This window comes from Vigna umbellata, chromosome 1 (genome assembly GCF_029865625.1).
Source record: "Vigna umbellata cultivar VRB3 chromosome 1, Vumbellata_1.0, whole genome shotgun sequence".
NCBI classification, from domain to species: Eukaryota; Viridiplantae; Streptophyta; class Magnoliopsida; order Fabales; family Fabaceae; genus Vigna; species Vigna umbellata.
The window spans coordinates 71,370,432-71,395,156 of record NC_142165.1 but is presented as its reverse complement, the minus strand read 5'-3'; the positions used below and the strand labels follow the sequence as shown (position 1 = coordinate 71,395,156).

The 24,725-nt window shown below is 34.8% G+C and overlaps 1 protein-coding gene and 2 long non-coding RNA genes across 3 annotated transcripts; 2 read left to right on the top strand and 1 right to left on the bottom strand.

Moving 5' to 3' along the window:
- The first annotated feature begins 5,583 nt into the window (after positions 1-5,583).
- LOC148206207 (uncharacterized) lies at positions 5,584-16,828 on the top strand. Its single transcript, XR_015785934.1, has 2 exons — positions 5,584-5,830; positions 16,269-16,828. It is a non-coding gene; the product is annotated as an uncharacterized LOC148206207 (long non-coding RNA).
- On the top strand, positions 8,884-11,522 carry LOC148206208 (uncharacterized). The gene is made up of 3 exons (XR_015783527.1): positions 8,884-9,028; positions 9,487-9,585; positions 11,234-11,522. It is a non-coding gene; the product is annotated as an uncharacterized LOC148206208 (long non-coding RNA).
- A 6,564-nt stretch (positions 16,829-23,392) lies between the features above and the next one.
- LOC148206206 (transcription factor PAR2-like) lies at positions 23,393-23,895 on the bottom strand. The gene has a single exon (XM_088113044.1). It carries the CDS (start codon positions 23,739-23,741, stop codon positions 23,529-23,531), a length of 213 nt encoding a protein of 70 aa, XP_087969170.1. The 5' UTR covers positions 23,742-23,895; the 3' UTR covers positions 23,393-23,528.
- Between the last annotated feature and the right edge of the window lie 830 nt (positions 23,896-24,725).

The window sequence follows — 24,725 nt, the reverse complement described above, 5'->3', positions numbered from 1 at the left end:
AACAAATCAATCATCTACAGCGTTATCCTACTAACATAATCATTTTTACACCATTTACATCATCAATATCCTCATTAACCCTATCATGATTATACCATCAATGTTATCCTATCGACAATGTCTTCAACACATTGTCACTACAAATTCCCAACATCATCGAGAAGGTCCTTGATCTATCTCTTGTATCCAACCATACCACTTGTAGCTTCCCCATACAGGTTCATAAACATATCGCCTGTAGCTTCCCCATACAGGCTCACAAACATACCACTTGTAGCTTCCCTATACAGGTTCATAAACATACCACATGTAGCTTCCTCATACATGCTCATAAGCATACCACCTGTAGCTTCCCCATATAGGCTCATAAACATACCACTTGTAGCTTCCCCATATAGGTTCATAAACATACCACCTGTAGCTTTCCCATACATGCTCATAAGCATACTACATGTAGCTTCCCCATACAGGCTCAAAAACATGCAACATGTAGCTTCCCCATACAGGGTCATAAACATACTACCTGTAGCTTCCTCATACAGGCTCATAAACATACTACTTGTAGCTTTCCCGCTCATAAACACACGGTAAATAGTTCAAAACTCAAGATTTACTAGGTACAAGATAGACACCTCTCTCTCTCTTCAAATGTATACCGCTAACAAGACCTCAACTTAATTATCAAGATATTAAAATTTATAGTCCATTCTATGGATATCCACTTATTGGTTTTACAATTATCAATCCAAGAAGTCAACCAAACATAACCCATAGTCAAACTAAATACTATCCACACCTCTCTTTTCATCACTTACAAACCAATATACAAACCCAATATAAATTTATATAATATTTTAAGAATCAGAACCCAATTCAAAAATATTAAATCATTATTACTTTAATTAATCATTAAAACCTCAATACGTCTCTTTTTATGAAAATAAATTAATTTCTAATTCCAAAATATTTAATTTTAACTAATTTGATTTCCAATTACTTTAAAATCTCATTAAACTTCATTAATTTCCTTAATAAATTAAATTTCCAATTTCCTTTTTAAGTTAAGTTTATTTCCAATTCCCTTTTTAATTAAATTTATTTCCAATTCTCTTTTTCCTATTATTAGCCATTTCAAAACTGATAGGTCTTTAGGACTAATTAATCCATCCCAAAGGTCAGAACAAACAATTTAGAGACCCAACTTATACCATCCAGATTTGTCATGGTTAATTAACACGAACACGCTGCCAACCACCACCCGTAAAGGTCGTTGCCCTTGCAACCACGACGAGAAAGCAAACCCAAAATGAAGCAGAAATAGAACACCAAACAACTCATCATGTTTATACGATCAAACACCAAAAATGCAAACTCACATAAAACCATCAGTTTCAAACTCAGAAACGCGAAATCAGAAATCAAAATCTCAATTCAAACTTCAACTCAAACACGTGATCCAAAACCTGCAATAAAGAACAAAGGAACAACCCTAGAAATCCCCAACTTCAGAAACCTCAACCCAAAACAGAACCTGAAATTCCCCAAATCAGAACCCTTACGCCTCGAAAACGCCTACGCTCTTCTTCCCCTACAAGTAGCATCAAAACCGGTGAAGAGAATGAGAAAACGGCGTCTTCTGTCGTGAATCGAAACAACAAAAACGATTGGGCACAAAGAGAGTGACACTGCCTCCTCTTTGCATCGCGAGTTCGGAAAAGAAAGGAAAAAGAAAGAGTTCTACTTGCGACGAAGAACCCTACGAGTCCACCGCGAGCCGCCATCGAAGGTGAGAACACGTGATGGAAACCTAATTAGGCAAGCCATCCAAAGGAGTATTAACTCATGCTAAGGCTAGGAAAGGAAAGTCGAAGAAGAACTTTTAAAGGCTCTTTCTTGATTTTCTTTCTCAATGTCTTAGAAGGATTCCTCTTTCAATACTATATGGTTGTTTTGTTTAGGATACAATAAAGTCAAGAACCATGGCCAACCAATCAAATTTGGGAAAAGCATTCTTCAAGGAATCAGCACCAGGACCGCTCAAGCGCCCTTAGACAGGGGGTGTCCAACGCAAATGCAACATTTGGACTTCCCATCTCATGTGCGCCTAAGCACCATCAGGAGAGGGGCGCTCCAGTGCCAACGTAGCTGCCTGAAGCACGTTTTGGCAGCATTGTCCATGTGACCCAGCCAGCTTAGCCTCCAAGCTCGTTTTATCATTTGAATTTTGGAGAGAATTTGGACCAGATTTGAGGCCCCTCTTCACCTATAAATAAGAGGGCCTCTCCATTGTAAATTTTCACTTTTGAGCTTTAGTGAAATGCTGCAGAATTTGATTCCAGCCCTATATGCTCTTGAGTCACTCTTTCTCTTCACTTGCTCTACCCTTTCCTCTAGCTTCCTTCCATAGTAGGAAGGCCTTCTGAGTTGAGAGGTCTCTATACACCCTCCTTCCATTAAAAACACACCAAAACACTACTCATTTTCATTCATTCCGCTGCACCATCAATGCTTGCTGTTTGGAGTTGGTACTTGCGAGTTCCAAGCCTAGGCATGCTTCCATCAACATGCCTGAGTTGCGCCTTTGTAGCACCGTCGAATCTCGCCACCACAATCTTCCTTGCACGAGAGGGGAACAAATCAAACGAAGAAGTCCTATTTCCTAGCTTGAGAAGAAGAATCCTATATGGGTTGGATTGGATGCACGAGAAAGAGAAACTCTCGCTACTGGCGCAATAGATGGGTTTGGGAAAACCCAAAATCAATTTGGGAAACTTTTGAAATTAGGGTTTAGAGAAAGAAAAATAAATAACCTAAACAAAATCTTGGTGAGGAAAGGTTTCATGCATTTAACGAAAATATTTTGCCACGTATGTTAATCCCTCATAAAGCCTTTCCATCTATCTTGTAATCTTTGTCCTGTGAGCACCATAGTTGAAGCTTGTTTGTTAAAGGCTCATTATCTCTTGATTAGTCTTTACGCGATGAGCAAGCATGATTGATTTACTTGTGTTAATTAAAATTGTTTTCTTAAGTTACTAAACCATTATGGTTTGACTATTTTGTCTAAGCCAAGTTACCTTTTGCTTTAGGACAAGCAAAGTTCTAAGTTTAGGGTAGTTTGATAACAGTAATTCTTACCATTATCTAAGGTTCATTTAGAAACAAAATTAGCTCCCATTTAGCTTATTACTTGTTTAAATCCTCTCTTTTATCTTGTTTTAGTGTCTATCTATATTTTGGGCTACATTGGTATAAATTCATCACTAATTCCCTTATTTTGTTTGTAATATTGTGCTTGGAAGAACCTCCACCAATGTATAGAGCTGAGCCAGCCACAAGATCAAGTAGATCTGCAAAAAATGGGAGAAAGTAGTAATGCAGCCTGAATCTCGTGCCCAAGTGCCCCATCCAAGGCCTTGAGCGCCATTTGCTTCGGAAATCTCACGCTTGGTGATGAGTGCATATTTATTCCCACATTTATGGTTTAAAAACCAAATTTTTTTTTGACATTCTTATGCTTAAATGATTGATTTAAAATAAGATTTTGCATTATTGGCTTTATCGGGTTTGGGAATTAAAGAGGCTTAAAATGTGATTTTAGTTGCATAAATTATTTTGGATGTCTAATGTTTGTTGATGCAACTGAAATTAAAGTTTGAATTGCAATTCTGAAAAAAAAAGAAAAGGCTAAAGTGCAATTAGAGGAAATTTTTGGACTTCTGTGCAATTTTGAATAAAATAAAAAGGATTGAAATGTAATTTTTGGCGTGTTTATTTTAAAAGATAATTTTGAGAAAATATATCTTAAGATATTTTATTTGATATTGTTAAATAATTACCTTATTTAACTATATCAATAAATATCAAAAGATAATATTTGCCAAATCTTTTGTAATCTAGAAAAGATATTATCAAATATTCTCAAAAACCGATTAAATCTTTTGAATATTTGGAAGATATTAGATATAAGATAAACGGGTTTTGCTATCAATTGAGAATGTACTTTGATTGGTGGTAATAATTTCAACTATAATTAATTGAGAATTTACTTTGATTAATTATCTTTTAATTTGGTTAGGAGATTTAAAAATAGACATGATTAAACACAACAAAATTTGATTGAGAATGTACTTTGATTGAATTCATAGTGAATAATCTAGAAAGGTCTTCATTTGATTGAGAATATACTTTGGTTAACTGCATGACCACCCTGAAATTAATTAAGAATATACTTTAATTAATTTAAAACTTGAACAATAATCAATTGAACAATGATATGTGGATAACTGATGGTGAATCTATCTTGGAAAAGTAGTGGAATTAGCCTATCTCATAATAATTCTTTCTAAGTTTCCTCTTTGTTCTTCAAACATTCTTCAAACATTAATTCCATTAGCATAGTTTCTCACTTTCATTCTTGAGCATTGCATAACATTCATAAGATTCAAATATTGAAAAACAATTTCGTATTCGTCTCTCAGGGTTACTTTAACCCTATCTACTTTATTGACTACTGACTTGGAAATACCGAAGTTGCCTTGAAAAGTAGTATTAATTTGATAGCTTCAACGACAGCGTATCACTTGGGCACATCATTTAAGGTGTTGAGCGTCATTCAGTTCGTAAAGTTGGCACTTGGGCATCCTTGTAAGGGCGCTAAGCGCGACTTTTGTTGACATATCAGATCTGCTCTATTTAATACTGAAACACGAAGGGGTCTGGGTCTTTGGTGGTTTGGAGGCGCGATTTCAGTTAGAGGAGAGCTTGGAGGGCTACTAGGGTTCGTGGGAACACTCCCTTCTTCCTCTTTGGGTTCTTTTTCTTCTTCTATTGGCATTTTGTAAGCTCTAAGGCTCTCCATCGAAATGGAGAGCCAAACATATCTTGTTGGGGATAAATGTAGCTTGATATAAGTATGAGGTATATGGAATATTTTGGATAGATTAGGTTGTGGTTAAGTGGCTGTGTGGTTTGATCAAAATGCCTTGATTGTGTATTTATTGTTTGACCGGTTGTAGCCTTAGAAATCCTATTCTATGTTGTTTAACCATTAGTGTAGCTATGTGTTGGATGGTTTAGCAAGGTTTTTGTTAGGAGATGGTGGATTTCGGTTAAAGGATACAAGTGTAGGTAACTTTAAATTTTCGAGAACGAAATTTTTGGAGTTGGAAAGAATCTAAGACCCGGATAAAATAAAAATATATTTCATTTTTATTTTATATTTTCTAATATTAAATATTTATTAATTGCATGATATTGGATGATAAAAGTGTTAAAGAGATATAGGAAAATTAATTAATAATTGTTTTATTTTATATTTTTATGGATTCCTAAGTTTAAGGGAGGAGAGAGAAATTCTCTTAGGTTATTCGAATAAGGAGGGGCTGACGGTTTTCTTAAATTTAGTTTGGTGCGTGCATGCAGAAAAGTGAGGGTTTGGAATTTAGGTTTTAATTAAATAATTAAATAATTAAATAATTAAATGAAATAACAATAGGAAAACTGAAAGTGTTATTAGGGTGGAGGTATTTAAGTGGGATTTAGGATAAAACCTAAGGATACCCTGGAGTTGTGAAAGAAAAGTACTGATAGTAGGGAGATGATAACTGGAAGTAGTCGTGACATGGTGGAGAGCAAACCTAGCATCCTTGTTCTTACCTAGAGTGTGGTGAGAGAGATTGGAGACCAACCCTACTCTCAACTTTCTTGGCCAAACAGAGAAGGGAAAGATTCCTTATTCCTACATCACGGTGAGAGTGTGTAGGTGGATTAGAAAATCAAAAACCGTGAAGAGTAGCAAGTGTAAAGTGAACAAACCCCTGGAATCCAGGTAAGGGGAACTGACCTTGCTTATTTTATTTGGTGTGCTTAATGTGTGATATCCATGGAATGAATGTATGTGATTATGGTTGTTGTTATAGAACGTATAATTGCGGTTCTGTTCTTCTATAATGTGGTTGTGTGTACCTTGGTTGCTAGTTGGGTCTGACTTCGTCTTGTTTCCATCACTGTTATCTCAATGACTATAACTGTAATAAATTGGACTACACAATGGGATGGTGTGAGTCTGTGGAATTATATTAGAGTCGGGCTAGAAAGGATGTTATTGTTTAAATGGTTGTAGCAGGGGATAAGACTTCCATTCGATGTTGTAAGGTTTTGTATGCAGTAGTTTCTACTGGGTTTGAGTTTTTGAGCAAATAGTGAATGCATGAAAAAGGAAATGTCGAATAAGCTAATGTCTCCAAGTTATTCTTCATGAATTAATATGCCTCGTTCTACGTGTGATGTGCTTTTGCTTTATGCAAAGACAAAGTCCAGTTGTTCATTACACGTTGTTAGGTATCTTAAATTTATAATAATGTTATCAAATAGTATTCTTTTATCATGAAATAGTAGATTCTCGGATTCTCGTAATGAATGCAAGCAAAGTATTAATATATTAAGTGGCATGCAAAATATAATAACGTTACTAGTAAGTATTGCATGCTTTTAATTGAATTATTCACCTGAATTCTTTTAGTATTCCTTTATATAAATGTTATATAAAGATACAGTATTAGGGGTCATTTATATTGTAGTTGGATGATTGAAATTTATAATAATTCATGCGGTTTTGAAGGGAAACAAAACATGATTGAATTAGGAAATGTTGTCGGTTGAGTGATATCAAGTGCATGGTTTCTACAAAATATTGAGTTGCTTTGTTATGGTTCTTAACTTAATTTGAGACGTGTGTAACTCTTGTTTTGAGTGTAACACGGGTAGTTAAATAGTATTTTATGGTTTGGTTGACTTGTCATCATTTTGATGATTTCTTTATTATTGTTTCGAGAATGCCTATCATATATGGGTTTGTCGCTTGGTTGTGTGAGCATAATATGGTTTATTTCTTATGGAATTGAGTTTATGTTTGTGATACCTAGTGAAGCTATTAGAAGAGTGGTGGAAGTAGCACTGATACTTGTTAACACTCCGCAAGTGTACCGAATCGTATCAAGTAATAATAAAATGGTAAGACCAAGTATCGTTTTCCAAAGGACTCACGGCCTAGACAGTTATGTGATTTGTTGATAAAATTAGACTTGTAAACGAAATCATTGGTTTGAATTGAGGAAAATAAACATGAATGCAAGTGTTTGATCAATTATATTGAAAGAAGCAAAAGAGATTGATGTAAAATATGGAATGATGATGTTGTTGGGGTTTCCGATTTATCCTATCCACTCTCATGTATTCAAGAATTCATCTTTCTTCATTAATGTTAATGTCACTTTCTAATTTACCTTAAACTCGAGGTCTCGGTGAAGAAAGCCTACTCCTAATCACTAATTTACAATGTCTTGTCTCCCTAAAAATTATTCATGCATTACATTCGCATAGAAGCTTAAAGGCAACCAATCCTCCTATCCCTATGTCTAGGTAATATTGCTCTTGGGAGAATTTCCTCAGTTCTAGATTTATCTATATGTGTCCATATAGATAACATCAATGATCATGCAATTGAATGAGTTAAACAAAGCATGAATAGAGTATAGAAGAAAATTCCTAACAATTAATGAAGCAAAGCATATAAAATATAGAACAAATTCAATACATGAGAGTTTCAAAGGATTACATCGGTTCCCCAACAACAATGGAGGTTTAGTTCACCATAGACATGGTGAAACTAAATGAAATACAATGAAAGAATGAAAGATAGAACCCTAAAATTTGAAGAAAGGAGCTTCCGCATCCAAAATTTGCCTCAAAAGGATGAAGAAAGTGTGATTGCGCCTCTTTCTGTCCAAAGATACAAACCTTAGGTCGACTAAACCCTTATATAGTTTATTAAGAATTACAGAAAGTAGGCTTAAGCCCAATTAAATGGCGCTCAACGACACTTTTGGCGCTCAGCGGTAAATGCGGTTCTTCTAAATGGCGCTCAGCTACAGTTTTAGCCCTCAGCGGTGACTACGGTGCTTCAGAACGCCGCTCAGCGGTAAAAGTTGCGTTGAGGGGTGAATGGGACTCTTCTTTTGTGCACTTTTACTTCCTTTCCTGAGTCCAGCTCCTTACTACTTCAACTTCTTTCATCTAATTCATCTTAATTCCTGCCAAAACAAGGAAAACCAAGCATAAAACCAGTCCAACTCTCTTATTTTCAAAACTTAAGCAAAAGCATTATTTCAAGCTAGTTTCTAAGTCATAAAGGTTGTTTTTAATATCAAAATTAAGTATAAAAATAACGATTTTTCAACCGTTATCACAACCCCAAACTTAGAACTTTGTTTGTCCTCAAGCAAACAAAATGTAACTCAGTCTTCCACCAATCCATACAATGGTTCACCACATTCAAAAACTCTTTCTTTCAAGACATGTAATTACTCAAATCAGCTCATAAAAAATAATTCAGTCAAGATGCACACATGCTTTAATTCAATCAAACTCATTGTGGTGTTCACATAATCACAAAGTATCCAACAAATGCTATTCTCATGAATGATCAATTAACTAAGCATAGATGTAATCATGTGCTCATGGAATTATTCCTCACTAGATAAAGTGTCTCACTCAATCCCACAAGTGTATAGAGGTCACTCATTCACTCTACTATCACAATATCACATGAATCAACTTTGCCTTTCATTTAACCACAATTAAACACCCTCACAAGCAAGCATCATCACAAGGACTTTTCTATGGCTTACAATGTGGCTGGGTTAAGAAGAAAATTGGTTTTTCTAGATCACAAAATCCTTGAGTTAAGAGAATCACTACAAGAAAATGTCATTTACATACGGATTATTATATACGGATCTAATTCGTAGATAAAAATTTATTATATACAGATATTATATACGGATTATAAAATAAATAATAATAAAAAATTAAAAAATTAATTAACCTAACACAAGAGGCAGCTACTTTCATTCGTGCATCTTCAACCATGCGTATTTTCACCTCTCTGTTCAACCACATTTCATTTTCATTCACTGCCTCGCGTCTTCTTTGTTTTCTCTCGAGAGCGCCTCTCAACCATCCACAGGTTTGTTCATCACAGAATCACTTCATCCTCATAATCTTCATTTCTTCCTTTTACTTTCACTTTCATATGCATAACCACCTCTGAATCCTAGGGTTTTGTCCTCCTCTTTACTTTTCCTTCATTTTTAACCGATTAAAAGCACTTTTCTACTGATTAAAACCCTTTCTACCGTTTGCTCTTCGATTTCCATCGATTAAACCTGCATTTGCGCCGTTTAAACACTTTTGTACCGATCAATCTTGCGTTTGAACTGATTAATCGGTTCATATTGAGTTTCTCCCCATTTTTAGGGTTCTTTCGGTCTAGATTAGGGTTCGTTCTCCCTTTTAGAGTTTTTCCCCAATTGTTCCAGCTTCTATTCGTTTGTTTAGGGTTTTTTAATATTTTCTTCTGTTCATTCTCCGTTTCGCTCTCGATCTCGAGTTCGTCTCATTATTTTGCTGCGTTTGCTCAACAAGGAAGCTTCGAAGGAGTTCAAGTCGAGCCCGCGTCGCTCTTTTGGTCATCTCCTTGGAGGCTCTTCCATGAAGCACGATGGAGCATGCTACCAGAGATAAGTATTGCTTTCCTTGTTTCTATTTGTTTGTCTTCAATTGATTCAAGTTGATTGTTCTCTGTTTTGATTTTTGTGCATCTGCTTGTTGAGTTTTCTTCAATTTTTCCGCGTTGTTAATGTTACTTTTCCTTTTATGTTTTGATCTGTTGTAACCTGCATTTTGTTTTCGTTCATTACTGTCTTGAGTTCTATTTTGTGATTTTGTTCATAAACTGTTTGTTTAAATGTCTAAGAGAGCTAATATGAGATTGTTCATTCTTGAATCTCAAGTTCTGTGTTTAGGTTTCAAAGTTGAATGTTCCTCTTTTCCTTTTTCTTATTCTCTCTTCTCATTTTTTCTTCCTCCCCTAGAAGCCATCAAATCCTGGAATCCATTGTGCAATGGGACGTGAGAGGAAGCAATTATGTTCGAATGAAAACAGGGGAATAAGTTTGATGCAGTTGGAATTTGGGGTAGTAATGAATAATTGAGTTGGAAAGAGTAATATAGGGATAATATAGGTGTAGTGTAAATGGGAACTGTTTGAACTACGTGGAATCAAGACCTAAAAACAAAATTCAGAAAATGGGTTAAGGTAAAGAATTGTTGATATTTGAGTGGTGATGTGTGGTTTATTTTAATCTATTAAAATCATGAGAAAAGAAAACAAGTAATATTGGGACGCGAATTTAAAAGTGGTGAATGAATTGTCTTTATTCCTTGAATTGAGTTTGTATAAGTTAGGGAATGGAGATGCTATGCTTTCACGTACTGTTCGGTTAAAATTACAAAAACTCAATATATGGGTTTTTAGAATGATTAGTGAAGAGCCAAGTATGACTTGATTATAAATTAGTTTTGGAAGAAAAGAACTTGGAATTGCTAGAATATTATATTAGTCAATGTATGCTTTGATTAAATGAGAACAGTGAAATGAACTCTTGATATGTTAGACAATTGATGAACCATAATTTTTTTAGTGATTAAATAATTGGATATAGTATGAACTGGTAGGGCAGGGGGTAAGATCATCACTAATGAGTAAAGACACTAATATGATATGTTGGGAAGCTTCTTTAGAAAGAAAATTCTGTATAAAAAAAAACCTTATTGTTTGCTGTCACGAAGACTTCCTGTTAGCTGCTATAAATTTTGTTTATATATTGTTGTCTTTGCTGTATAGACTACATAAATGCTACACTAAAAAAAAATTGCTGTCTTTGCTGTAAAATCTGCATAAAACCTTTGTTGTCTTTGCTGTAAAATCTGCATAAAATCTTTACTGTCTTTGCTGTAAAATCTGCATAAAACCTTTGCTGTCTTTGCTGTAAAATCTGCATAAAACCTTTGCTGTCTTTGCTGTAAAATCTGCATAAAACTTTTGCTGTCTTTGCTGTAAAATCTACATAAAACCTTTGCTGTCTTTGCTGTAAAATCTGCATAAAACCTTTGCTGTCTTTGCTGTAAAATCTGCATAAAACTTTTGCTGTCTTTGCTGTAAAATCTACATAAAACCTTTGCTGTTATTGCACCTAATACCTTGCTGTTTGGGCTGTTCTGGATGCTATTATTGCAATTAAAACTTTGCTGTTTGCTGCCCAAAAAGTCTTGCTGTTTTGGTTAAAATGGTGCAGAATATCTTTGTTTTAAAGCTTTCTGTTTTTTACAGATGCAATGTGGTTATTGGCCAATAACCTTAAAGGGAAAATGCAATGTGGTGAAGTTGTTATCACGGTGATGGAGTGCAACGACAATATCAATCCAAGATGAACAAAATCCTTAGTGATTATTAGGAAATTATAGACTTGTCATTCTATGTTGTTTGACATGTTATTAATTGTAGAATTTATATTGTTTAACATCTTAGGAACAGTACAATCTATTTATGAATATTAGACATTTTGTAAACTTATTTGATAATGATTTTTAAGTAATATATATCTATTCTTAATGTGAAATGTTTGATATGGTGTTAAATAAAAGTTATTGTGATGGTTGGTTGTTATTACAAGTTTAATTGTAATCAATGTATGTGCAGGTGTTGAATAAAATAATTTTTTCTATAAACAATGTTACATACGGATTTTTCCGTATATAATTATATACGGATTTTTCTGTATGTAATTATATACGGATTTTATATACGGATTTTTTCGTATATAATTACATACGGATTTTTCCGTATGTAATTATATACGGAAAAATCCGTATATAATATTAGCTACGATCATTTTATATACGGATTTCTGTCCGTATATAATCCGTATGTAATACTATTTTATATACGGATTTTTGAAGTTTTATACGGATTTTGACGGTAGATAATAACGATTTTTCTTGTAGTGAATCAACAATTGAACACAACCATTCTTACTTCTTCTCAACTTTCCTTTGCATTGAGCTTTTCTTTTTCTTTCTTTTCTTTCCTTTTTATTTTGCTTTTCACGTGCTTAGCTCAATGCTTTTCATATTCCCTTTTTAGACCTCCCAACAACCCTAAAATTGAACATTTATCAATACCACAATATATTTTTCAGCTCAACTCAAGGTAAAGATTTTCAAAAAGGGTTTTCTATCATGTTCAAGGCTAAAGGTTCAAAGGATAGAACACATTGTGCTCTCTTTTATTGGGCTAAAATCATGCATTTGGCTAATAAAGGGTTACCAACAAATGGCCGTGATCATATGACACATACAAGCAAGTGATTCAATCATAGAAACCTGGACAAAGTCATTCATGCTTTCAATGTAATAGCATTCAATCACAAAAACTCTGGAGTTCAAAACCTCACACATAAGTTCATTCAACATTCCACATACACATTCTGCATAGCATCGTAATCACAATCACAACATCAAGCATTTGTTCACATAGCTTGTGAACAACCACCTGTATATCAACATATAGTGCATAATCTCAACATCAATCAATATCCAAGCATCATCAAGCAATACTCATCATGCATAAATAACAAGCAAACCATCATAGCAGATAAAGTTTTACACTGAGTACATCACAACCTATTCTAATAACATAAGCAAATAAGTTCAACAGTACAAAACAAAAGATAGAAAAAATCCTACTCTAGAGGTAATAGCATCCATCAGTAGATACTATCTCAGCTCCTCATAACCCATGTTGTCATCCGAATCTTCCTCTTCTCCTTCATCTTCTGCATCTTCAAATTCATCATCATCCTCTTCATCATCCATAGCTGGAGCTTCAGCTGTTCCAGCTCCACTAGCCTGAGCTTGCTCCTCTGGCCATGCCACCACATTGTTGAACTCATCCGTGGTCCACCGATGTCCTGGGGGTGTATCCTACATCCCAATGATCATTTCTGCTGTGGTCACCTGCCCTTTGTGGATGGACTACATCCTAGCATCTATAAGAGACATATACATATCTCTCATCTGAAACGCCTCTACATCATGAGGCTGTGCAGGTGCCTGTGGTGGTCCTCTTCCTCTGCGAGGATGACGTGGTGGTATTGGCTGAGCTGCCTCATCTCTGCCACAATACTGCCTATAGTAGGCCTCATCAATCGCCTTTTTAGGCCTTTCAAACGGCGGTGTAGAAATATTCACTCCAGCTAGCTCACAGAGGTATGTGATCAGAGAAGGATGCCCCAAAGGTGCCTTATTGTTCATAGTATTTGCACACACCTATATGTCATTGGCTATGACCTGGCCAATGTTAATTGATGGAATCCTACTTGACTTAGTCTTCCTTTTGAATTTTTATTTTTTAGCTCTTAAGGAGCATGGGTTACTATAAATACCCAGCTCCTCTATTGTATATGATGGAATCCTACTTGACTTAGTCTTCCTTTTGAATTTTTATTTTTTAGCTCTTAAGGAGCATGGGTTACTATAAATACCCAGCTCCTCTATTGTATTGGGACTTTTGAGCTGAATGAGAATTATATTTCTGAAATCAGAATAATTCTCTCTTGAAAGTCATAGGCTAGAGAGTCCAAAGACTCCCTCTAGCCACCTTCCAAGCACACTCTCATTCTTCCATTTCTTCAAACTTCACGGTGCTTCTCTTTCATTTCCACGCTGAGCCTCCACTGCCACATCTGGCACGCGTCAGCTGCCAGTACGTCTCCATTCTCTCCTTCGCATTTCATTCTCGCGTCTTATTCCACCACAAAACAGATCTTCATTTCTTCACATCTCAGAATCCACATCTTTCCCTCTCACGTTGCACATCACAGAGCATCTCACTATCTCTCGAGAGTTCTCATCATCGAGAACCATTGCTTCCATCACAGTAAGCCTCTATTCCATTTCTCTCTTCACAGATTCCACATCCTTTTCACCATTTCTTCATTTTCTTTGAGTTTTGACCGATTAAACACCTCTCCAACCTTCGTTCTTTCCTTTTTCACCGTTTCAAACACCATTTCCACCGATTAATCGGTCAGTTTAGTGATTCCTCACCGTTCTAGGGTTTCCTTCGTGTTTATAAGGATTTCCACCGATTAAACTTTAGATCTTAGGGTTTTCTTGAGTCTGTTATTAGTTTAACAGTTTTCCTTCGAGTCAGCTCTCGATTTAGAGCTTCGTTTCCATTCCGCTGCGTCTTCACTCGTCGGAGAGAGCTTCGAGGAGGTTCAGTTTGTGTTCGCGCATCTTCAATCAATCTCTCCTCGACGTTCGTCCATCATTAATGCTCATCCCTCTCAGCATACAGTACAGAAGAAGAGCCCTATTGACAATAATATCAGAGACATGCGAATAAGGCTGGATGTTGGCATGAGAGAACGTCATCCAGTACTTTGCTAAAGGAGTCAGATCAGCTCTCCCGATATTCACAACAGCACCATTCCTATTTCTTTGAAAGTGCCCTCTAAGCACGTAAAGCACGCTCTCCACATCAACAAAATATGCTCCTTCTTCCATACTCAAAGCAAACTGACACTGCTCACCAACCCATTCTGTATTTAAGAACCTGTTAATGGCATCAGGATCATACCGAATGGTGTGTCCTCTAACATAGCTCATATATAGTCCTCATTGGGATGATCACCCAACTGCCTTGCATTGGTTTAAAATTCTTTCACTACTGCTATGTTAGCTGGTGCAGGATAAGTGGCTAGTCTCCCCTAATTCCTGTTCTCCAATTACTCTCCAAATTTTCCAGCCTTCCTTTCCATCAATAACCTTCTATCTTGGACAATATTGAAATGACGCTCATGCTTGCGGGAAAGGAACTTGCTGGAATAGGAGCGTTCTGGTTCGTTATCCTTCCTCTGGGATCCTATAGTCTTGATTCTCTTACCCAATGAGGAGGTCATCCCCGCATCAAACACAATTCACAAAACCACAAGACATATTGTTAAGCATTAGTAGACCACAAACAACTCCTTAAAACCATTCCTATCAAATAGTTAAACCACGAGACTCCGGCAACGACGCCAAAAACTTGTTATCAAGTAATAATAAAATCGTAAGTCCAAGTAGCGTTTCCCAAAGGACTCACGCCCTAGACAGTTATGTGATTTGTTGATTAAATTATACTTGTAAACCAAATCATTGTGTTTGAATTGCGGAAAATAAACATGAATGCAAGTGTTTAATCAATTGGATTGAAAGAAGCAAAAGAGATTGATGTAAAATATGGAATGATGATGTTGTTGTGGTTTCCGATTTATCCTATCCACTCTCATGTACTCAAGAATTCATCTTTCTTCATTAATGTTAATGTCACTTTCTAATTTACCTTAAACCCGATGTCTTGGTGAAGAAAGCCTACTCCTAATCACTAGTTTACAATGTCTTGTCTCCCTAGCAATTATTCATGCATTACATTCGCACAGAAGCTTAAAGACAACCAATCCTCCTATCCCTGTGTCTAGGTAATATTGCTCTTGGGAGAATTTCCTCAGTTCTAGATTTATCTATATGTGTTCATATAGATAACATCAATCATCATGCAATTGAATGAGTTAAACAAAGCATGCATAGAATATAGAAGAAAAACCCTAACAATTAATGAAGCAAAGCATATAAAATATAGAACCAATTCAATACATGAGAGTTTCAAAGGATTACATCGGTTCCCCAACAACAATGGAGGTTTAGTTCACCATAGACATAGTGAAACTAAATGAAAAACAATGAAAGAAACATTGTAATAGCAGAGTGAAAGAAACACCAACACCTCACTATACACCTGTGAGTTGAGTGGTACACTTTTGAGTGCTTGAGTGATACACTTTTGAGTGCTTGAGTGAAACACTTTCTTTGGTGAGGAATAGTTCTTTGATTTTCTGATTGCATCTCTGCTTGGTTGATTGATCATTCTTAAGGATAGCATCTGTTGAAGTACATGAGCATCACACTGATTTTTAATTAATTAAGGCATCTGTACACTTTTTGACTGATATCTATATGATGAGTTGATAAAAGTGATTGCTTATTTGAAAGAAAAAGTTTTGAAAAAGGTTGAGTCATTATAGTGATTATTCTGAAAAGCTGAGTTACAATCTGTTTTGCTTGAGGACAAGCAAAGTTCTAAGTTTGGGGTTGTGTTAACGGTTAAAAATACCGTTATTTGTGATGTAATTTTGATACTAAATACACCCTTTTTTCACTTAGAAACTTGCTTGGACTCATGCTTTTTCATTAAGTTGTGTGAATAAGAGAGTTGAGGTTGAATTTGATGATTTTATGACTAATTTCCCTTGTTTTGATAGGTAATGAGAGAATGCGGAAAGCAGATATGAAGTGCTAAGGAGTTAGAGCTCATAAAGGCCTGGAAAAGCACCAAAAGGAGGAACCGCATGAAGCTTGGGCGCCCTATCTGGAGGCTTGAGCCTCGGAAGAACGACGTCCACTGCCCGGGCGTCCAATTGAAGGCTTCAGCTCTATATGAGCATCGTCGACCACCCAGGCGCCCTAAATGGGGCGCCCGAGCGTCGCAGATCCGGCCCAAGTTTTGCTCTATTTCGACTCTTTTGGACCGGACCCTATTTCTACTCTTTTCTGACTTTATTTAAAGGACCCAGGCGCTCTAGGTTTTGTATCTCTGGCTAGAGCAACACAACAACACAGTATTTTACTCTCTGAAGGCGGATCTGGAGGCGGGAGCTTCCTCTTCTACTTTTAGGGTTTCACTGTCTCATGCTTTTCCATTATTCATCTAGTTTCTCCATGTCTATGGGGAACTAAACTTTATTTGTTGTTGGAGGATGATGTAACCTTGTGAACTCTCATGTATTTGAATTGATTCTTAATTTATATGTTTTTTCATTAATTGTTAGGGAATTCATCTGTTTCAATGCTTGCTTTATTTAACTCATTTAGTAGCATGATTTATGAATTGCATGAGTGTCGAGAGGTTCCTTACAATTCAGGTTCTTGTTGAATTCTCCCAAGGGTAATATTTCTCAGGGATGAGGGTATGAGTACTTGGTCGTCTTAAGCTCTTGATCTTCAGACTTAATTTTCTAGGAACGCTAGGAATTGTACGAACTAGGAATTAAGGTAGGCTTATATCGCCGAGGGATCGGGTTCTAAGTAATTTAGTGAGTGACGTTAACATTAATGTAAAAAGAAGAATTCTTATATACATGAGAGTAAATTGGTGAAATCAAACCCTAACAACATAATCATCTCATTTTATAAACAACCTCCGGTCATCATTGTGTTCTTTGCTATTGATCAATTGCATTCATATTTAATTTTCTATCTTTACATTTTAAACCAATGATCTCTTTTGATTTAAGTCTTAATTAATCGAGTTATCACACAACTGTCTAGTGCCGAGAGTCTTCAGGGATACGATACTTGGTCTTACCATTTTATATTACTTGTGTGATTTGGTACACTTGTCAATCCATCAACACACATTCGATATTTCGTCCCATTAACATAAATCCCTACCCCAACGAAAGTGAGTTATGTATTTGCGAACTTCATAAGACGTCTAGTCACAACCTAGAATGATAGGGAGATTCATCTCATTCTCTTCATTTGAAATATCCACTTTAATCTCAATGATTGAATCCTCCTCAAAAAATTCAGGAGAGTCATTCTTATTTTCCTTAATATTTACACCAATTGTCGCACTCCTAGACAAGTCCAAACTTTGCTCGATTGATCCCTAGCTACCCTACGAGAAGACTCCTCAAACGAAGAAAGAGAAATGACAGACATTATTACCTTAAGCAAGAAAATGGTCAGTTTGGCAAGAAGCAGAAAAAGAAAAAGGTAAAATTGATAGGTCAAGCCCACCCCTATTTATAAAAGTGGGCATCTCAACCGTCTTCAAGCCCCAAGCGTTATACTTTTTCGCATCTAATGGTCCAGAAAAATCCAACGCTTCAAATTCTGACAAGCACCAAGTTTAAGGCATCATAATTGTTTTTCTAAATGGTCATAATTCAAAACGAATGACCAACAAGAAGAGTAACAAAACCTAGCGGCCAAAGAACAAACCACTTCATAACTTAGACAATGCTCGGGCTTGGAAGGCATGTGCACATCTCGTTCGATCAATATTATCCAAACGGTCAACCATTTTAGATGAAATCAGACCAGGAAGTTGAAGTATTATAGAGATGAAACGATCAAATCATGATTAATCTTGTTTGGGTCGTAATTAGGTTTATCCTAATCAAAAACCCATTACAAAGTCTATAAATAGATATTCAAGATTAGGAGCTAGGTTACACATTAATTACCCATTTATTGTCCTTACAATCTAAATCGAACTGACTTTGATATCGGAGAATCTTTGAGAGATGCCCCTCAATCGAAATTGACGAACGAGACTTGAACTTAAAGGCGATGAGTTGAAGACCATCCCGTTGAAAAGAAGACTCGACCTCACACACCTGAAACAATATCATTTAATTTTTTTTTTGTTTTATAGAATGTTATCATTATATTAAATTCAAATTTTACAATACACAATATTTTCTTATAATAATTTACTAATAGAAATTTTCATATTTCATGAAAATTTTCTTACAAATTTATTATAAAATTTTGCAAAACATAAACTTTTTCTTTTTATTTTTCTTAAGAGTTTTAATTGGCCAATAATGTCTTCATGAATAATTATTTCTTGCAAAATTATAAAATTTACAACGATTTTCTACAAAATTTTATGTCAAAAATGTGTTTTACAAAATATTTTGCAGCAATTTCTTACAAATTATTATTTATAGCAAAATTTATATGCATTTTCTAAGAAAAAGTTTTCAAAAGAAAACTAGCGGTGTTTTTTTTTTGAGTGAATGTAAAACTAATTCTAATTCACATTCACTTAAAATTAATATTTTTATTAAATAATTTTGAAATGTATTTATTTAGTATTTTATTGATAGCAAACTAATTAAATGAATTTTTAAAAATAGAAATGTAATTACGCAAAAGTTGAAAATAGTTTTAAATGGATATGCTTAAAAGTAAAATTTTCTTCATGTTAAAACTTGAAATTAAAATTATTATAAAATAAATAGTTCAATACTATTTATCTATCAAATCTAAAAGTATTTATTAAAATTAATTAAAATATATCTTTCATAAATTAGTTATTCCAAAAAATATTAAAATTAATATTTTAGTTTTAAACTATGAATTTTTATATTAATTAATTTTATTTTTTTCCTTTTTATATAAGACCGAAAAAAGAGGTAAAAATATGGAAAACTCATCTTGGAATTCAGTTTCAAAATAACGAAGTGTAACTGATTTTTCGATGTCATACTTTAAGATAGGCTTAGAGTTTAAGTTTTTGGCGACCAAATTTTGGTCTTAAGAAAAATCATTGTAAATGTATAAAGATGGACTAATTGTGTTATTTGGGAATTTTATTTTTCATATATTATTGGGGTACAAAAATCAGAGAATTTGAGACAACATTTATAATGTTTTTTTTTACAGAGTCACTATCTGGAGATTGTTAAATGGAAGTTTCAAGTATGAAAAGATAACTTTTATTTTGGTTTTTTTATAATAAGAAAAGTTAGAATATCATTATGAAAAAATATTATAGACAATTTTTTTATTAATAAAATAATATATTTCTATCACATTCAATAATTTTATATTATTTAATAACTGAGATCTAAAATAATTTAAATATTTTTTCTTTTCTTTAAAATCAAAATCGTGAAAAATTAAAAAACTGACAGTAACTTGTATGGTGATTTCTTTCTTTTACACATACAATATTCAACGAGAAATTGTTTTGTCTTGAATTATTTCGCCTAATGCAATGAACTTTATCATTTCAACCATCCTATGATTTGCAATCCTTCCTTAATTTATAGCGGTTTAGGTGAACGTTTCCTCATAAGTTGGAAACCAACCAGCGAGGGCAGAACTCCATTAACATGATATTACGACATATGAATGATATTAGGAAATTTTGTGGCTTTATTTTTTTTTTTCATTTTTCAATGTTTTTATCAATGTGCTTGTTACTATGCACTTGCACGCAACCCATCGGTATTGGTCTATCAGCTTCTCAGCCGGTCGGTCTCGGCAAACCTCTTGTCGTTCGGTCTTGACAACTGTTGAACAGATTTAATGCACAAATAAATGTGATAACGGTTACCGTTAAGGTTTGCATTAATGACCATTAAGAGGTAAATTAATTTAGATTCCTTTAAACTCTATAAATAAGGGTTAGGTTTGAGGTAAAGTCAGATTCAACTCATACTACAATACGTCCTATTAGGACTTCAATATCTAACTGTAACAAACAGTTTATAAAATCACTCCTAACTTGAGCGTCAGAGTGTCTTTTGCAGGTACCTTCCCTCTTTTACAACCGAGCGGCCAATATTGAAGGTGACCGATCAGTTTAAACTGGAAGAAGACAAGCGAAGCACACCAGTCGAAGGTTAGTGTCTCGGTCTCACAATTCACACCGAAACCATGCTAATTGTCCCATAGGTTAGCAAATTATGTGCAACAAACTCAATAAAATAATATGCAACTTTTATGCACATCAGTCCACATGACTATTTTTTGGCAGGTCAACTTAGAAACAATCGAACATTGTGACTATCCAGTTTTTCCATCACTTTGAATCTTAGATTTGGCCACGATAACTTTGTTGTTTCAAGTTACCAAATTCAATCTATAATTATTCAAATTTTATATTACTTTAAATCTATTTAGATAGATCTATTTTAAATTTAAATTTATAATTTTAAATTTTAAGTTCAATTCATTTAATTGAATTTGAATGGAAACAAATTGAATAATTTAAAAAAAAAACTCAATCAAAGTGTATTTAGCTCATTTTTTAAGTTATGAAATAATAGGTCAGACTAGTATTAAGGTAGCATCGAATCATACTCATCTAAGATTAACCTGGTTTAGTCCAAGTTCATGTTTAGTGAGTCAGACTTAATATGAATTGAGTTAATCTAAGTATAAGTTAAGCCAAATCAATATAAGCTTAAGTTGAATCGAATCGAAAAAAGCCCACATTCAATTAAGTCACATTCATTTTATTCATAACTAATTTATGTTCAATTGAGTTAGCTCTGATCAAGACTAAGTCGAATATATCTCCATCAAGACCAAGTCAGGCCTAACTCAATCAAGACCTAGACCTATCAAGATCAGCTCAAGCCTAACTGATCAAGACCAAGTTAAGCTAGCTCCATCAAGACCTAACCCCATCAAAACCAAGTCAAACTTAGTCCAATCAAGACCAAGTTAAGTCAGGACCAAGTCAAGCCTAGTCCAATCAAGACCAAGTTAGGCTAGCTCCATCAAGGCTTAACCCCATCAAGACCAAGTCAAGCCTAGTTCAATCAAGATCAAGTTGAGTTGAGACCAAGTCAAGTCTAGTCCAATCAAGACTAAGTTGAGTTGGAACCAAGTCAAGTTGAATTAGCTTAAGTATAGGTCGAGTCAATCCAATGTAGACCTAAATTAACTCAAGTTGTCCTAGTTAAGCAGAGTTAGTTTGGCCTCAGGATGAGCTAAGTTGTATTAAACCAAAGGTCGAGCAAAGTCGATTCGAGCACAAATTGAGCTAATTCAATCTAAGTTGAAGTTAAGTTGAGACAACACAAACCCAAGTTAAATTTTTCTGGATATATGTCATGCCAATTGAAGAGAATAAGGTTGGATGGTTAGATCGAGTTGAGTCTAATCGAATCCAAATTTACTAAAAGTATTGTGGAATTAAGATATCTTAATCAAGCTAGACCAAGTAAGTTGGATCTATGTTTGAATACATTGAATTAAGACATTATCTAACTAAAGTAGATTTAATCTTAGGTCAAATTTATTAAATTGATCATAGATTTAATCTAACTGAGAAAATGAATTTAGTCTATATTTAATATAATTTAAATTTGCCTAAAAAGAAATCTAAACCAAATTGATTTGATTAGGATGGATATGAATTATCCAGTATATTTTATTAAATCTCCTTTACATCTAAACTAAAAAAGTTCAATTCGTAATTAGCTCTAGTTAAATATTTTCCCTTACAAGACAATAAAAGTACCACCAACATGGTTTTTATTGTTGTCAACTACTGAAACTTCTATTTTTAAGTCGACCCTAGTGATTCAATTTAACTACTAATCCGATCTCAAAATTACTATATTGAACTTTGTTTGCCATATAAATACTACGGAAAAGTATAAAAGTGATGGTTTGTCCGGTCACCTTAGGTTTGCTATTTTATTTAGTTTTGAGATTATATAACAATTGTAGGTCGCCCCAGCGTGGTTACGAATATTTAGTATCACAGTTGCATATAAGGCGCATTTACATTGATCTATGTTCTTATACATCAATTATCTTTGTACTACGTCCTACAACATAAAACCAGAGCGATGAATTGGTGTATCCGAAAGAGAGAGTATAAGAAGTAAAATTAGGGTTCGGTTAGCCACAAGTACATTGCTTTTAGACTAATGTACTTTAAAAGTTTCCTGTTGGGTAACATGAAAATGTAAGTGCGCAACTACCTCCTCAAAGAACGTAAAGTGGTAGGAAAAGGGGTACACAAACCCTATTATCAGGATTTTTTTTTTCAGAGGTTTGGTGGGGTAACCACTATCTTTAGACTCTAACCAACAATTCGGATAATATTGTTTAGATTGCTCACTGGTAATTAACCAAATTAAGACCAATCAATGATTGGTTGGCTACATTACTGTATACATGAATACTCGTTTGTGATTCGTATATGAAAACTGAAAGAGAAAAAAGAAAAATTACAAACCTAAGTAATTTTTTAGGGCTGTTAGTATGAAGTTTTACCACTAATTAATAGTTTAAAAACGAAGTTAAGAAATAGCAAAGTACTACAGTAAACCGTGGTTATGGGTATGTCAAAACGCAAAAGAAAATGCAGCATTACATATATGCATGACAAAATCAGATCCTATATTAAGTTAAATTCAGTACGCAACAATGTATCTTCATTTATATTGCTTTCTAATGCATCAACATTGAATGACATGAAAAATTAAGAAGGTCAAAGATAGGATTTAAGGAAGACAACTAAGAGGTGTGGTGTCTGTCTGACTAATCAATTAAACTGAATAGTCAAGTTAACAAAGAGTGGGAAACTCTATTCAAACATCATTCTAGTAATTTTTTTTTTCATTCATGCTTCGGATTTTATCAAAATTTCCTTTCTTTTTCAGTATTTCTAAACACCAATTAGTAAAAGACTAAGTGACTACTAATCTAAATAATAAGAACGAATACAAAAACAAACACAAAATTTTGTTAAGCCCCAGATTTAATTAAATAAATGTGTGATAATCTGAACGCTGTTGTAGAAAAAAATGTGGAAGTGAAGAGAAAGGAAAGTAAGCGAGCCCAATTGACCTCAGAAAGGAATTAGCATAGGCATTAATTGATAAAAATAAATATAATAGATGAATACATATAAGAACAATGATGGTACAACTTGATATAGCAATGCTTCACTAGCTACTAAATAATAATGAATATCATCATCAAGCATTGAAAACCTTGGAAAGAGCTTGCAGCACATTGAGTTGGATCCTCAATTTTAAGATGTGTTCCGCCGTCTTAAGGAAGAGCCGGTCGGGGTTCATTCCGGCGCCACCGGGAACCAGGCGCTGCAGCTTCTTCATCCTCCTCTCCACACCCTCTTGCCTCCTCCTCCTCTTCCCCCACTTCACCTTTCTCATGTCCCTGCAACCCATTAATTTTTAGCACGATTTTGTGTCCCAAAGGAAGAAAATACTAATAAATATGATAGATTTTTTCAAATGAAAGAAGAGAAAGAAAGGAAAGAAGAAAACAATGATGGGAGTGGAAGAGAATGGCATGGAATGAGAAAAGGGGGAGGGCTATAAATGAATGGAGAAAAAGGCAAAGTTCAAGAAACGGGCCATGAGAGCCGAGCCCAGCCGATCCCATTTTCAAGTGGCTAGCGCGCCGAACAAAACATAAATAATAATAATATTTTTTTTTATTCACATGCACTGCTTATATATAATATGAAATAATTTCCGCTATTTATTGGTTGTAGGTTATTATGTGTATTTTGCGTGTGGATTTTGGAGGGAGACTCGGTTTTAGTTTGGCGTGTACGGGCCGGTGGGCCAGGCCCTTGTTTGTCGTGGAGCGGCCCACGCACGTGTCTGTCAGTGGCTGGCACCAGCCAGATTTATGAACGGCTTGCGTTGCATACACGTGTCCTAGTAATCCTCGAATCCCGACAGTTGTTCGCTCCTGTCACGGGATCGGATCGGTTGCGTCATGCCCCATCGTAAATCCGAGTGTGAGTCAGCAAATCGTGCGGCTAACGATGGTCCTGCGATGGACCCCACGCGCGAAATTCGGTTTCCCACGTGCGGCCTCACATGGCCTTGTTCTTTCTCGTGTGGTGGTGAGGTCCAACCAAATTCCAGAACACTTCTCTTCACCAGAGACTCACTCACCCTTGCCTTGCCTGCACCCACCATCATTCATCTTCCCATTTCTTTTTTTTTCTACTTTCTTTTTTTTTCTTTTAAAGGTAATAAAACATTATTAATTGAGATAAATAGCTAAAGTACGTTAGTCTAAGTGATTGAAAATTTAGTCTTCTCGGGACAAATTTACTCTTTTAAATAAAGTTTTATGTTGAAGGAAAAATTAAAAGAAAAAGTTTTTATTTATATGTTTCTTGTAATAAATTAGTC